The 12,671-nt window shown below is 37.3% G+C and overlaps 1 protein-coding gene and 1 pseudogene across 1 annotated transcript; both read right to left on the minus strand.

The window, feature by feature from the left end:
* Positions 1-612: 612 nt before the first annotated feature.
* On the minus strand, positions 613-11,558 carry LOC138002611 (uncharacterized; annotated as a pseudogene).
* On the minus strand, positions 2,607-8,093 carry LOC138003117 (uncharacterized). Its single transcript, XM_068849069.1, has 4 exons — positions 8,061-8,093; positions 7,041-7,359; positions 6,361-6,423; positions 2,607-5,252 (listed from the first exon to the last, which is right to left on the minus strand). Exon 4 carries the CDS (start codon positions 5,071-5,073, stop codon positions 3,070-3,072), a length of 2,004 nt encoding a protein of 667 aa, XP_068705170.1. The 5' UTR covers positions 5,074-5,252; positions 6,361-6,423; positions 7,041-7,359; positions 8,061-8,093; the 3' UTR covers positions 2,607-3,069.
* Positions 11,559-12,671: the final 1,113 nt, after the last annotated feature.

Raw genomic sequence — 12,671 nt, forward strand, 5'->3', positions numbered from 1 at the left:
CATTTAATTTGTCCATCAACCTTTCCCATACTATGAGTTTTACTGAGTTAGTTTCATTAGCTATGATCAGGCTTGCTTTGTACAACTTTCTTTCATTACGTATAATTTGCCGTTAGTTTTGTGATTTTGTTATTACTTTGACTTTAACATCTACAGTTTTATAGATGTTGGCATTTAAACATTCAGTGATGGAATGGAGTTTAAAAACAAGAGACTCATCATACTCAAAAGGAGCTGTGGTTGGTGTTATCTTTTGCTGCTTTTGTAATTTCGATTTGTTCATCATCTGTACCAGAGAAACTCTGAGCGAGTTAGTAACCTTTCTCTGGGGTTGTATTGCAAATCTCTATTTTTTACACCTGTTTTACCTCTAACTGCTACCATATGTGCCCTTAATTTCAATTAAAATTTGTCAAAGGTTTATCATGATGTGAATGGGGCATGTTTGTATCAATAGCAGTTTAATAAAGCGCAGACAGCTTTGTGGTGTGAAAAGTAGGTTTATAGAACTTGAAAAATTGCTTGTGATTTTGGTAAGTTAGTGTTTATATGATCAATAGAGGTGTTACTATCTGTGGTACTACAAGAAATAAGTTGCCAATAACCATTGTCTCATATGAGTAAGTTGCTAAGTGATGAACACTGAGCTTTGTTGAAGTAATTGACGTTAAAGTCACCAATAAATAAGTAAATTTGAGTTTGTAGTGATTCTAGGGTATGCTTCAGGACAGTACATAATTGTTCTACTGATACTGCAGGTGACCTATAGCTTCCTACAATGGTTATATGAGGAGTGACCATACATCGCAGAATTGTTATTTCCACACCATTTCTGTTAGCACAATATGGATACCCTGGGTAGTAGTCGAGATGAGTATAAAGATCTGTGCCTCCAAAGGGTCGTATATTACATGGATTTCTCGGTTGAGCATCATTTCTGAATAAACTGTGCTGGCCATCATTTGTTAAACTATATAAGTTAGCATCATCAAGGTGCGAAAATCTATTTTCTGAAAAAAGTTCAACATCAGTAGTTGAATAGTTTATATTTGAACATACATCTTTAATGTTCTTGTGTAAGGATCATGTGTTGAGAAAACAAATTGTGATAGTATTGTTTGGTACTTCATACAAAGATTTTATTGAAAGTCAGGTAGCTGTCCTTCAGTTCTCAATCGATGCATCTCTTTTTGCACATCGCTACTGACAGCTATTTTATCTTCACATAAGTCGGTGATATGACCATCTATTGTTGTCACTCGGCTTAATCCCACTTAATGTATGTGGGGAATTGCTCTTCTAGTCTCAAGATTAACTACTATTCCAGATTCAGTGTCCTCTTCTGATGTATGTATAGTTTTAGGAGCAGCTGGTCTCAGTGGAAACTGTTTTCTTATGACACGCCGAGCTAGTGTGTTGCTATTTCTGATCATTTCGGCAGTTTTGTCTGCGATATAAATTTCAGCGGTTCAACGCTCAAAGAGTCTGGTAAATTTCAAAATGGCGTCTTATGTTGTCAAAGTTCACAGTGTGGTAGAAGAGATTATTAGAACATCTCGACGTTCTGAGAAGGAGATGAATGTAAAGATTGGTGATGAACTAATGCAGCTGACTAGGGCAATCGTTAAAAAACACACTTTTCAACCCGAAAATGCTTACAAGTATCATCTCGCACAGCCTTCGCGAATGTTATCAAGATCAGTGGTGCACTGGAATAAAGCAATTTTACGGAGACTAAGACCAAGACCCAATGGTTCATCTCCTTGGACAGTAAAATTTCAGCGACACGTGCCATTAGAAGTTTTTGCGTGTTTCAAGGCTGCTGCGCTTCGAAAGGAGGGCGGAGGATTGTTGGTGAAAAATAGTAAACACGTGGAAGAAATTCAGTTCCACGTTGGAGCTTCTTTGAGGGACTTCCTGCTGGAATTTGCCAACAAGTACAAAAAATGCCCTTTTAGTAACTGAAATCATGTGTAAAATAGAAAAGGATGATTCTTACAGCATGGTAATCATTAACCAAGGTCACCCTGCCATATGGCATTATTCGAAAAATTTAGAGATTATGAGGTTCACAGCAAGATATGGGCATTACAACAGATTGGGTGTCCCACAGTTTACTCTGTAGGCAATCTATGCAAATTATGTTGATATTTTATTATATGTTTATGGAACTTACATTGACTGTATAGTCAAACCTGAATTAGGGAGACAGTAGCAAAAGTTTCAAAATTTGTCAACTCTGATCCCTTGTTTTCTGGAAAGTATTTAATACCCCTATTCATATTAAGGAGATACTGGAGTGTTCTCTGAGGGTGGCCTGGATGGATGGTATGTTGTTATAAACTTGTTATATATGTTATGTATATGCATTAGACATATTGCAAATTATCACAGTTTAGGTGAATGACCTATGGGAGGTGTATGTATATGGTCAGCGGTGTTGCCTGTTATTTTCAAATGCCCGTAGTAAAGTGTCAAATCAAGGGCAGCTCTCTTGACTATAGTTGTTTGTCTGCATGTGCATTGATAACAGGAGCTACATATGAAAACACAGGTATTTGAGATTATATGTTGTTGATTTGAAAAACAATCAAGTTTCACACATCTTTGTAACATGTCACAAGATTTATTAGTAACAAATGTTCACAATCCTATCATGTGAAAAACAGAGTGAAAGTTGTTATATAACATTGTTGAATCAAAATAAATCATTTGTTATGGTGAAGCTGCACTTAATTCAGCAACCACTATAAAACAGGTAAAATGTTGCTACAAGTACCAACTTAGTAAGAAAAGTACTACCTTCAAGTCTGGAAACATTAGGGCAAACTGAGACTCGCACCAGTATTCATATCATTTCAAGTCTTGTGCCTTAGACCCTTTTCACACCATTAACTGTAGACCACATTTCCAGAACCTGATTTTGCAGTGGAAGTATGTTTTGCAATGGTTAAAATTAACACCACCCCCCCCCCCCCTGATTCGCACTTTTGCACAATAGCACTACAAATCTAGTCGTAGCAGAGGTTTCCCCTGTTGCTGTACTCTTGTACAATGTTCATATAGGTACTACTGCTGAAACACTAAAAGAGCTTGTAAACCTTTAGACAACTCTCCTAAATCTGCTGTTTTGACAATTTCTTTGTAGATAAGAGAGGAGCAAAACTTGCACTTCTCTGCATTGGGGTCCTTTGGATACCCACAAAAGCAAAAGCTGTCAGTGTTGATATATGATGGGATATACTGGTTGGTACACTTTGCATACCCAAAGTGATGTGGGTCAGCCCTTCTAAGCCAAATATTGGAAACAAAGTCATGTTTGAGAACAACTTCCCATCTTGACGAAAGACTAGCATGCTTTGCATACTGCTGTAACCTTACGTGTTTGGCCTCCCGACCTTGCATGCTGTTCACACCCAAACCCATTTTATACTTGTTAAATAAAATTCTAGTGTGATATGGGACAGCATAACCTATTGTCCAGACAGTAGGGCTCACATGATGAAGCAGGGTGGAAACTACATTAAAGAATCTAAGACAATGGTTTTCTAGTTCAATCAAATCTCGATCTTCTATATTTACCCTCGAAAATAGTGACACTGCACCTCTCAGTTGTAAAGCACAATGGGCAATTGCAGAAAGCCTCACTTGGGTTTCAGGTGGATCCCCCTCACCCTCTAAAGCAGCAACAAGGTACATAAACTTGTGACAAAGTTTCTTAGTTTCTTTACCTGTGAATCTGTAGTCAAAACTCCCTTTTCGGCCACTGTTAAACCACTTTTTCACTTTTTTCAGTAGCCTTCCTGCCCTTACCTCTGTTTTAAGTGCAAAAAGATACTTTGCAAAACAAGAATTCTCAGGAACATCAGTAATATCTTTGCATGAAGAAGGAATGTTAGATTTATCAACACTCATAGACAAGATGGTATTGTGGACAAACTGCCATGCATTATTTGCATTGTGAAGGGGCTCTGCAAATCCAGCATCAACAAATGGGCCAATTAAAGGTTCATGTTCTTGCCTTGAACTCTTTTCCTTAATGAAATTAAGAACTTTTGTTCTTTTCGTTGATTCTGCAAGAGACGACTTGGCAAGCTTTTCTTTCAGCTCATTTACAGCTGCAGCTACCACTAGTCTCTCTGAGAAAACCCATGGGTGCCATGTATTTTCAGGCTTTGGCCCAAGAGACCCATTTGTGATGTGCTTGTTACTGTCATTTACATCCCCAAAAGAAGAAAAGTAGTAAGCGGCATTACTAAGCTCCCCAGAGTACGATGCTAAAAATTTCATGTCAGAGGGAAACAATTTTAATGAAAATTTCACTGTGCAATTTCGTACTAAAAAGGTCTTTTTTTCAATTGATTGAAATTCATGAACAAGTCTCCTGGCAAACCTTTGCATAACAATGTGATTTTCAGAGCAATTGGCTCCAGCCAACAGAAAATTTTCTTTTTCACTTGTAATATGACTTCCACTGTTGAGAAAAGATATCAACCAGGCCGTAGCCTCATCATCTTTTCCAAAAGGTGCACCGTCAGCCCCACATGCAACATGAAAGTGATATTTGTCATTATTGAAATATAAAATGTGTGACTTTTCACCTAATGTTTCATCAATTGAAATGAAGAGGTCTGCCAATTCAAGCAAAGTATCAGTGAGCTCTCTATATGCACCATTAACCTGTTGGCTTTCATCTAAATCCTCATACAACTCAGAAAAATCATGGACTGTAGATGCATTCCAAGCGTGATTAACATATTGCTTTAACTTATCATAAGTCAAAAGCTTTGGGATTCTCACACCCTTCAATAGTTGAAATGCTGTTCTTTGTTTGCTAGTAATGCTAGTAGACATGGACAAATTGGACCTGACTGCTTTGTACTTTTCCTTACTCATTAAGCCATTACTGTACAGTACTTTCACACTTCGCATGCTGTTTACATCACTACATTCAAAGTTGCCAACAAAATTTTTAACAACTGCCCCTATAACTTTATTTACAACTTTTGTAGAGTTTGACACATACTTAAGAAGTTGTTTGGGTTTAGATTTTTTCACCACAGTTAACCACATGCCATCTAAGGCAGGCTTTATGTTATCTGATGTTCCTCCATGAATTTGTTTACAACTCTCTAGGGTTTCATTCCTTCTCCGCCTGCCTGAAATTTCACTCTTGGGAACTTTAAATCTCTCTGAATTTGCATCACACAGTTGAGATGGTTCACGTTGCCTCTTGATTGTTTTTCTCTTTCCTTAAAGAGAAACAAGATGTTATTAACTAATGCCTGCATTAAACCACTCAACAGTTGTGTCTGGACAAATTATACTGTCTGATTATGTAACTTGCACAAAACTGACTAATGAAACAGTCAAAAGGCTTTAGCTACAGATTACCTGATATATTCTTATTGATACCTATCTATCTAACAATAAATAAAAATATATATATGTCTATGTTGCAGTTCAATTTTATCCTTGGTTTAAAATTTTTCTCCCTTTGTTTTTGGGTATGGTAATGTATGATAATTAGCTTAAAACTAGTCGTTCTCAATGAGAAGGCAAATGCTTGAGTAGAAGGAGACCTGATCAATGCAAGCAGCCCCAAAGAGGGGAGATTAATTTTTGTAAGACCAAACGCCTTGTAGTAGTCGATGGTGATGGTAGCCATTGACATAACATGTGACTGCCTTCGTTCCAAACTCAACCGACAATGCGAAGAATCTGAAGCAAAATGTTTCTCAAACCAGAGAACAACACAGTTTGAAAGCTCTGACGACTTTCAATAATATATCTAATTCGATTCGTAATGATACTGACTGAAAACAACAGGAAAATCCTGAGGAAAATCCGCCACTACACAAATCCGGGCGAACTCAGGCAACCAATCCCTAGATTCATTGCGCGATAGCCCCGGGATGCATTGCAAGATTAGTGTTGCTCTCGCTCGCTGCACTCGCTTGAGCAACAAAGGGAGAAAATAATTTAAACCAAGGATAAAATTGGAACACAACATCTATTTCAGTATACTATCTCTCTAACTTGTTATCTCTGGGGTCAACTGCTTCCTATTGTGTTGGAAATTGTGGGAAGTCAGGAAGGTTCTTGCAACTGCTTGTTTCCTTTTAACTCTCATCACCTGTGTATTAGAATGCACCAGTTGCTATTCCAAGACTATAACTTCTCAATCATAAGGAACCTTTTCAACAAACTCTGATAAGGTATCACCACAGTTTAGAAAATGATGTTCCAACTGGATAACTAAATGTTGAATATTCAAAATTGGCAAACTGGTTGATGGCAGTCCCATGACTAATGGAAAACTCACAATATGTTCTAAATCAATTTCTGGTGCAATGTTACCTTGGTTGTGAGAGACTTCAACTGCTTCCTTTCCCTCTCTAGGGCATTGCTAACTGCTCTTTTCTGAAGAAAAAAATTTAATGACTTTCCTGAAAAAAGTATCCCCTTCTAAAATTACAAGCAATAATTCAATCATGAATAAGTAGCAACTACCTACTATACAAGACAATACTTCTTGAAATAATTTTATCAAGGTAATGTATAAATTGGTAAGTGCTTAAATAGCAGATGACAACCTTAAAATGTCTTATATTGTACATTGTATACGTCGTGCTATTCAATTTTACCCTTGTTCAATTTTTCTTTCCTTTGTTCTGTACTCATTATCATACATAACCAAACGCAATAAGACCATGCCTTTTTTTTCCGTTTAGCATCGAATGCGTTTCCTGATATTGGGTCGGTCAGTCGGATTGAAAAAAAACAACCTAAAAAAAATCATTAGCAGTCTAGGAATTGGAGGCCTGGTACCCCAGCATCATAGCTGTGGAGCCAGGAAAACAACAAGACGTCATCAACCACTGAAAATCCTATGGTTACCTTTTTTTTTTTGGAAAATGCAGTCGGACGGCACTTAATAGAGAAACAAGAAAACAAGGGGATGGCCTAACAAAAGAAAACAATCATTGAACAACCAAGGATAACATTTAACTACAACATATCCACCTAAAGCAACCAACCTCAACTATCACAGTATCCAACTTGTCTTTTTCCATTTGCAAGGACATGCACTCTAACAAATAATTTGCTTTTACATTTTTCATGGCATATTTATACTCCCCAATCGGAAATCTTTTTTTATTTTTAGTTCTTGTGTTTTTCACCCGCTTTATTCTTCCTTTTCGTGCCATCTCAACCACGTCGCAGATATGACCAGAAATAGCAACACATCTTTACATCCTTGCCGAGTTTCTATGACACCCATAGGCTTCCTCAAAGATTCTAGAGGCAACTGCAGATGTAAATGAGCTGAAAGAAAAGCTTGCCCAGTGATGTCTCCTGCAGAATTGACAAAGAGAACAAAAGTTCTTAATTTCATTGAGGAAAAGAGTTCAAAACCAAAAAAATCTAGGGTATGATGCTAAAAATTTCATGTCAGAGGGAAAGAATTTCAATGAAAATTTCACGGTGCCATTTCTTACTAAAATTAATGATCTTTTTCAATGCATTGAAATTCATGAATAAGTCTCCAAGCAAACCTTTGAGCTGTGTTGCTCGATATTTTAAGTCATATTCATTTGGACGTACAAAATTACTGTCAAACTAAAGGAAACCTCAAAATAATAGTTATCTAAGGTAGAAAAATATCAAAGAGGTAATGATGAATAGAAAGGGGACAAGGATGGTTGAGGATGGAGAAGATTAAAACGGATAGTGAACGACGAACCTGAAGATTCGCCACCCGTGCAATGACAAGTCTCCAGACCAATCTAAAACAACAACAACTATACACGCGGTACAATTTTTCATCGCCACAGTAAACCAATCCCATACAAATTCAGCAGCGACAAAAACTACAAGGTTTCTTCCAGGAACCTATGATTTTAGATTGGCAATAGCTCACTCTTTCAGCGATATATCTACAAAAGACGGCAGAAATCTGCTCACTGATGACAAAGGTGCTATACAGGGCAAAACTCCAAATAATTAATCTCAACAGTGTGCAAAAACCTTAAAAATAGGCTCAAAACAAAGCTTACCGTCCCATGAAACCGGCCATCTTCTTTAACCTCATCCACGTGGTCTTTATTTCCCACAATTCCGTTTGAAAGTTGGAATACCTTAGCATAAATTTGAATAAGCCGCCATTCATTTGGGCCGCCATCTTGAATTTTTACGCTGCACATTTGACATGACCGAAATCGCGGGCGCGGGAGCTCGGCGTGGACCTGAACAGATCTTGTTCTACCAACAGCAAACTGTGTTGTGATTGGTGTAATTGGTGTCCATGTTGGCTGGATAGCATTTGTATACAATTGCCTATTATTATGTCTTGTTTTTTGAGCAACATCAGGATGATCAAACTGCACCCACATAACACCAGATGGTTTGTCACTTTGCTGTATTTTTATCAATTTTACTACATTACCAGCACCATTAGTCATACCATCATCAGTTCTGGTATTAAGAGATATTTCTGTTCTTTCACCTACTGCTAATTGTAGCACTGAAAACAGTTGTTTTGTTTTTCTTGGATCATCAGGTATTTGATTGAGTACTTTATTTCTCAGTTCCTCTGAATCAGCACCTATAACACTATCATGTGCTTTAATGGAGTATTTAGTACCTGGAAGAGCATTGTGTACTCTAGCATTAAAGTTATACACTTTTGCATTTTGAATGAACACACGAGGGGCATCTTTGGGATACTCTCACACTAACAACTCTTTGTTTTAATTTCTGGATATCTTTTGAGTGATTTCCTTCTCTCAATCTATTCAACAATTTAGTAAAGTGTTTACTTTCTCTTTGTTTCATTATTTGTTTGAGTTCAAACATCTTGAAAAGTTCTTTCCATACATTTGGAGCAAGCACTCCATACTCACTATAATCAATATCTCTAAATATATAGCCATCCATCAGTGGTTGTAGTGGGAATAGATCCCCAATAGCAACTACATGTATGTTAGGGCATTTTACTTACCTGAGCATCATCCCATGCCATCTATGTACATATCTCACTATGAATCAAGGATGTCCCCTCAGGTTAGTAAGCCTAACTTTTGCCAGTGTGGAAGAGAAAAGTCTGATCCTGAAGAACAACTATGCACATTTTGTGAGGAATGTACCATAGTTTTGGAGTGTGCTGCCAAACAAGAACATGTACAGATGGCACTTGAGTCCCTAAAACCTGTTGTCTGCCCTTTGTGTGGTGAGAGATTTGCAGACAAGCAATCTTGTGATACACATTACAAAGTTATTCACACCAAAGGGATACAAAGCTCACAACACCTGCATGCAAAGGATCTGTCTGTTGCGGAGCTAAAAGAAGAATTGAGGAAGAGGGGATTAAGCACCACAGGGAATAAAAGCATACTTTCAAGAAGACTGGAAGGATGTTTGGCAGGTGAAAAGTAAATATTACAGTCCCTATGTCCATACAAAAAGTCTGCTTAACCTTTTTCACTCTTAAAGTGGCTATGAGCTACTGAACTCAGAAAATGAATCATAAACCCCTTGTGGGTATATGGCTTTTATTCCTTTGCAAAGAAACATTAGCAAAATCCAAAACAGATGTGTTATATTTTATGCACAATACTGGTTGTAAGTCTAGGGTAGGTACAAATACATGTACAGTCTTCTTCAAAACAAAGGAGCAAAGGAATGAAATCAGCCTTATACCTACAAACTTGGAAATGGCAGAGCTCTAGATTGTAGTAGGGTCAAAAGTATCATGAAGGTTTTTCATATTGCCAGTTTCCCTTAAGTGGCAAGTACAAAGTATTTTTCTCTTTTTTTTTTTTTATTGTTTAGTTTACATCCTTGAAATTGTTGTAGTCTAAAACTTATTTCTGACATATGTCTACTGTGTAAATGAAGACAGCTTTCTTGACATATTTTAGCTCGATGCTTGACACTGTCACTGAATCAGATTATTCAGAGAGAATAAATAAAATTTGCCACCCTTGGGGAAAAAAGGTGGAGGTGGTGAGCAGAGATTAATAAAGGCCCTAGGATCTGAGAAAGTACTTGAAATGTAATTTATTTATTTATTTATAGAAACTATTATTGTATTTCATGAAAATATTTATTGTCAATGGAATTACAGACAGAGTATTTATGACAAGTTGTCATTATTTATTACAAGTTTACTATGTAAACTACTAAACAGGCAAACTGGTGGAAAAAATTTTTTCTCTCCCAAAGTCCAACCCCTGCCATCCTTGTTCGTGGAAGGTGGGCAACGACATATAGGGGAGCTAGCCAGGGTAACACAGTGATTGTACTGGAGGTTTATCTACAAATTTTTGTCCAAACCTGGCTAGATCCCTGAAAGTCGGCAACAGGGGCAATGGCAAACATTACTTTCTTACACAACGTTGACTCCAGTACTAAAACATGTTAATGATAACTTTAAAATGGCTCATTTCTTGGAATCTTGCAATATATACAAAACACTGTATGGGATGAGATCTTTGTGATTAGAAATGTATTTAACTACCATTACCACTGTCGGTAAAATGAATCAAATACATTATTTTGAAAGTATTCAAAACTGGAGATTATAAGAATTGAGGCGTGTTTTTATCCAGATAGAAGAATTTGTTACATAAAAGGCTTTTGTATAAATTCCAAAACTAAATGATTCTTTGCAAATCAAAGTAACAAGTTATACTCTGTGCACACCAACATGTATTATTGTTTCAAAATGTTCCCCATTCAACCACATTTCATCTTTAAGATTAAATGTGGTTGAACAGGGAACATTTTGAAACAATAATACATGTTGGTGTGCACAGAGTATAACTTGTTACTTTGATTTGCAAAGAATTATTTAGTTTTGGAATTTATAAAAAAGCCTTTTATGTAACAAATTCTTCCATCTCGATAAAAACACGCCTCAATTCTTTTCCTTCAAGTATACATGTCACAGTCAAACTTAATAATAAATCACATTTTTCAAGTCCATCATTGTTTGTTTTAGTTTTTATTAGAACTAACCATGAAAGTATTATTCTAGCCCTCAACTTAGGTGTTCATTAACGCCTGTAGGCTAACATCAACAGGAAAGTCATCCTTTGTGTATCTCTGGACATAAAATGTCACTGTTACTCTTTCAGTCTTCATTGAGTAGTTCATAATAAATGGCGTTTTATCAGTAAGTGCAACAACTGACCTTCCATTAAATACGGAGACCAATTTTTTACTGGTCTTAGAAGGCACCTTCTTAAAATGCCTGTAAGCAATAAAATTTTCTCCCGAAAATCTAGCTGGAGACAGCAATTTCTCAAGAGAATCCATTTTCGTAAACACTATGGAATGTTTTACTCCATGGTCGCTTGATTCAACATTCCCGGAATATCCCCTTGCAAGAGTAAGAACGTGTCGAAAAGAATTACAGGAGTTGCCAACCCAGTTACCTTTGACCGGTTGAGCTTGGCTACAACGTCTTTGCCGATATCCTTTAAATACGAATCGATCAAAGGACCACACAACTCCAACTTGTTGCTGATCACCTCTTCCAAAAGGCTGTCCATGTTTCTCATTCCATAGTTTGGTTTGTTTTTTGCTTTCCTAACGGACTTTATCCAACTACGTTCGACGGAAAACTTCATTTCTATGAGAGAACTATTCCAAAATGCGGATCCCCATTCTGTTTTGGTCAATGCTCCTCTTGAATCAAGCGTGAAACATCCCACTTTCTCCCTCCCTTGTGAGCCCGCACGAGTGGGAGAAAATTGCATGGCAACGGACCATCGTGTTTTGTTTTGATTAGCGCACTAGCTGTAACACGCTTAGTGTGTGAGATAGCACGCTAGAACACGCAAGAACACATTACAGCAAAAAGAAACGTGACAGAAAATTTGCGATCTCCCTAGCCGAAAAACATTGCAATTTTATTGATAACACTCTAAAATGGCGACAATTAATCTAATAGTGTTTTTAAAGGCGATGAAGAACGGGAGAAAAAAGGTAACTAGTCGACTACCACGCTGGATGGCGAATAAGAGAGCATCTGAATGACATCAAACACAGGCAAACATTTTAAAAATTGATCACCTTCCTTGTTGGAATCTTGGTGTTCTTGAAATATACACATTTCTCATGACCTTTGAGTTTCTTCTGCTCCGGTGTCAAGATAATAATCCATGGTTGACCGTGGTTGTCATAGTTCTGCACACGCGAATTCTGACATAAAAACCTATTATGGGATGTAAAGATTCTTTTGTAACTATGACTACGTGCAAACACATCCGGCTGTGGGTCTCTTACAGTTTATCTTATGGTTTATCACGACTAAACACACTGCAAACATGGATTGCTCTAGAAGGGAAGTTTTGTATTTGCGTGTTGTGACTGAAGATGTTGATAGTTTTGATAACATTGCCGAGTTATACTTCGAAGAGCGAGATAATGCCGATGATGAAGAGGCCTATGACTCACCTTGGGACGAGGAAGACAGTTCAGAGAGCGGCGAAGAATCTAACGAAGAAGAGGATTTGTTATGTATTACAAGCCTAGAATCTGACTTATCGGAGAAAGCGAAGGTAACTGCATTTACCTCAAATATGTGCAACTGCAAAAAGCCGTGCAGTGCGAGCCTTTTACTGGATGAATTTGTTAAGAGCAGAAACAACTGTCATGAACTG

Source organism: Montipora foliosa, chromosome 5, assembly GCF_036669935.1.
Source record: "Montipora foliosa isolate CH-2021 chromosome 5, ASM3666993v2, whole genome shotgun sequence".
Classification (NCBI taxonomy): domain Eukaryota; kingdom Metazoa; phylum Cnidaria; class Anthozoa; order Scleractinia; family Acroporidae; genus Montipora; species Montipora foliosa.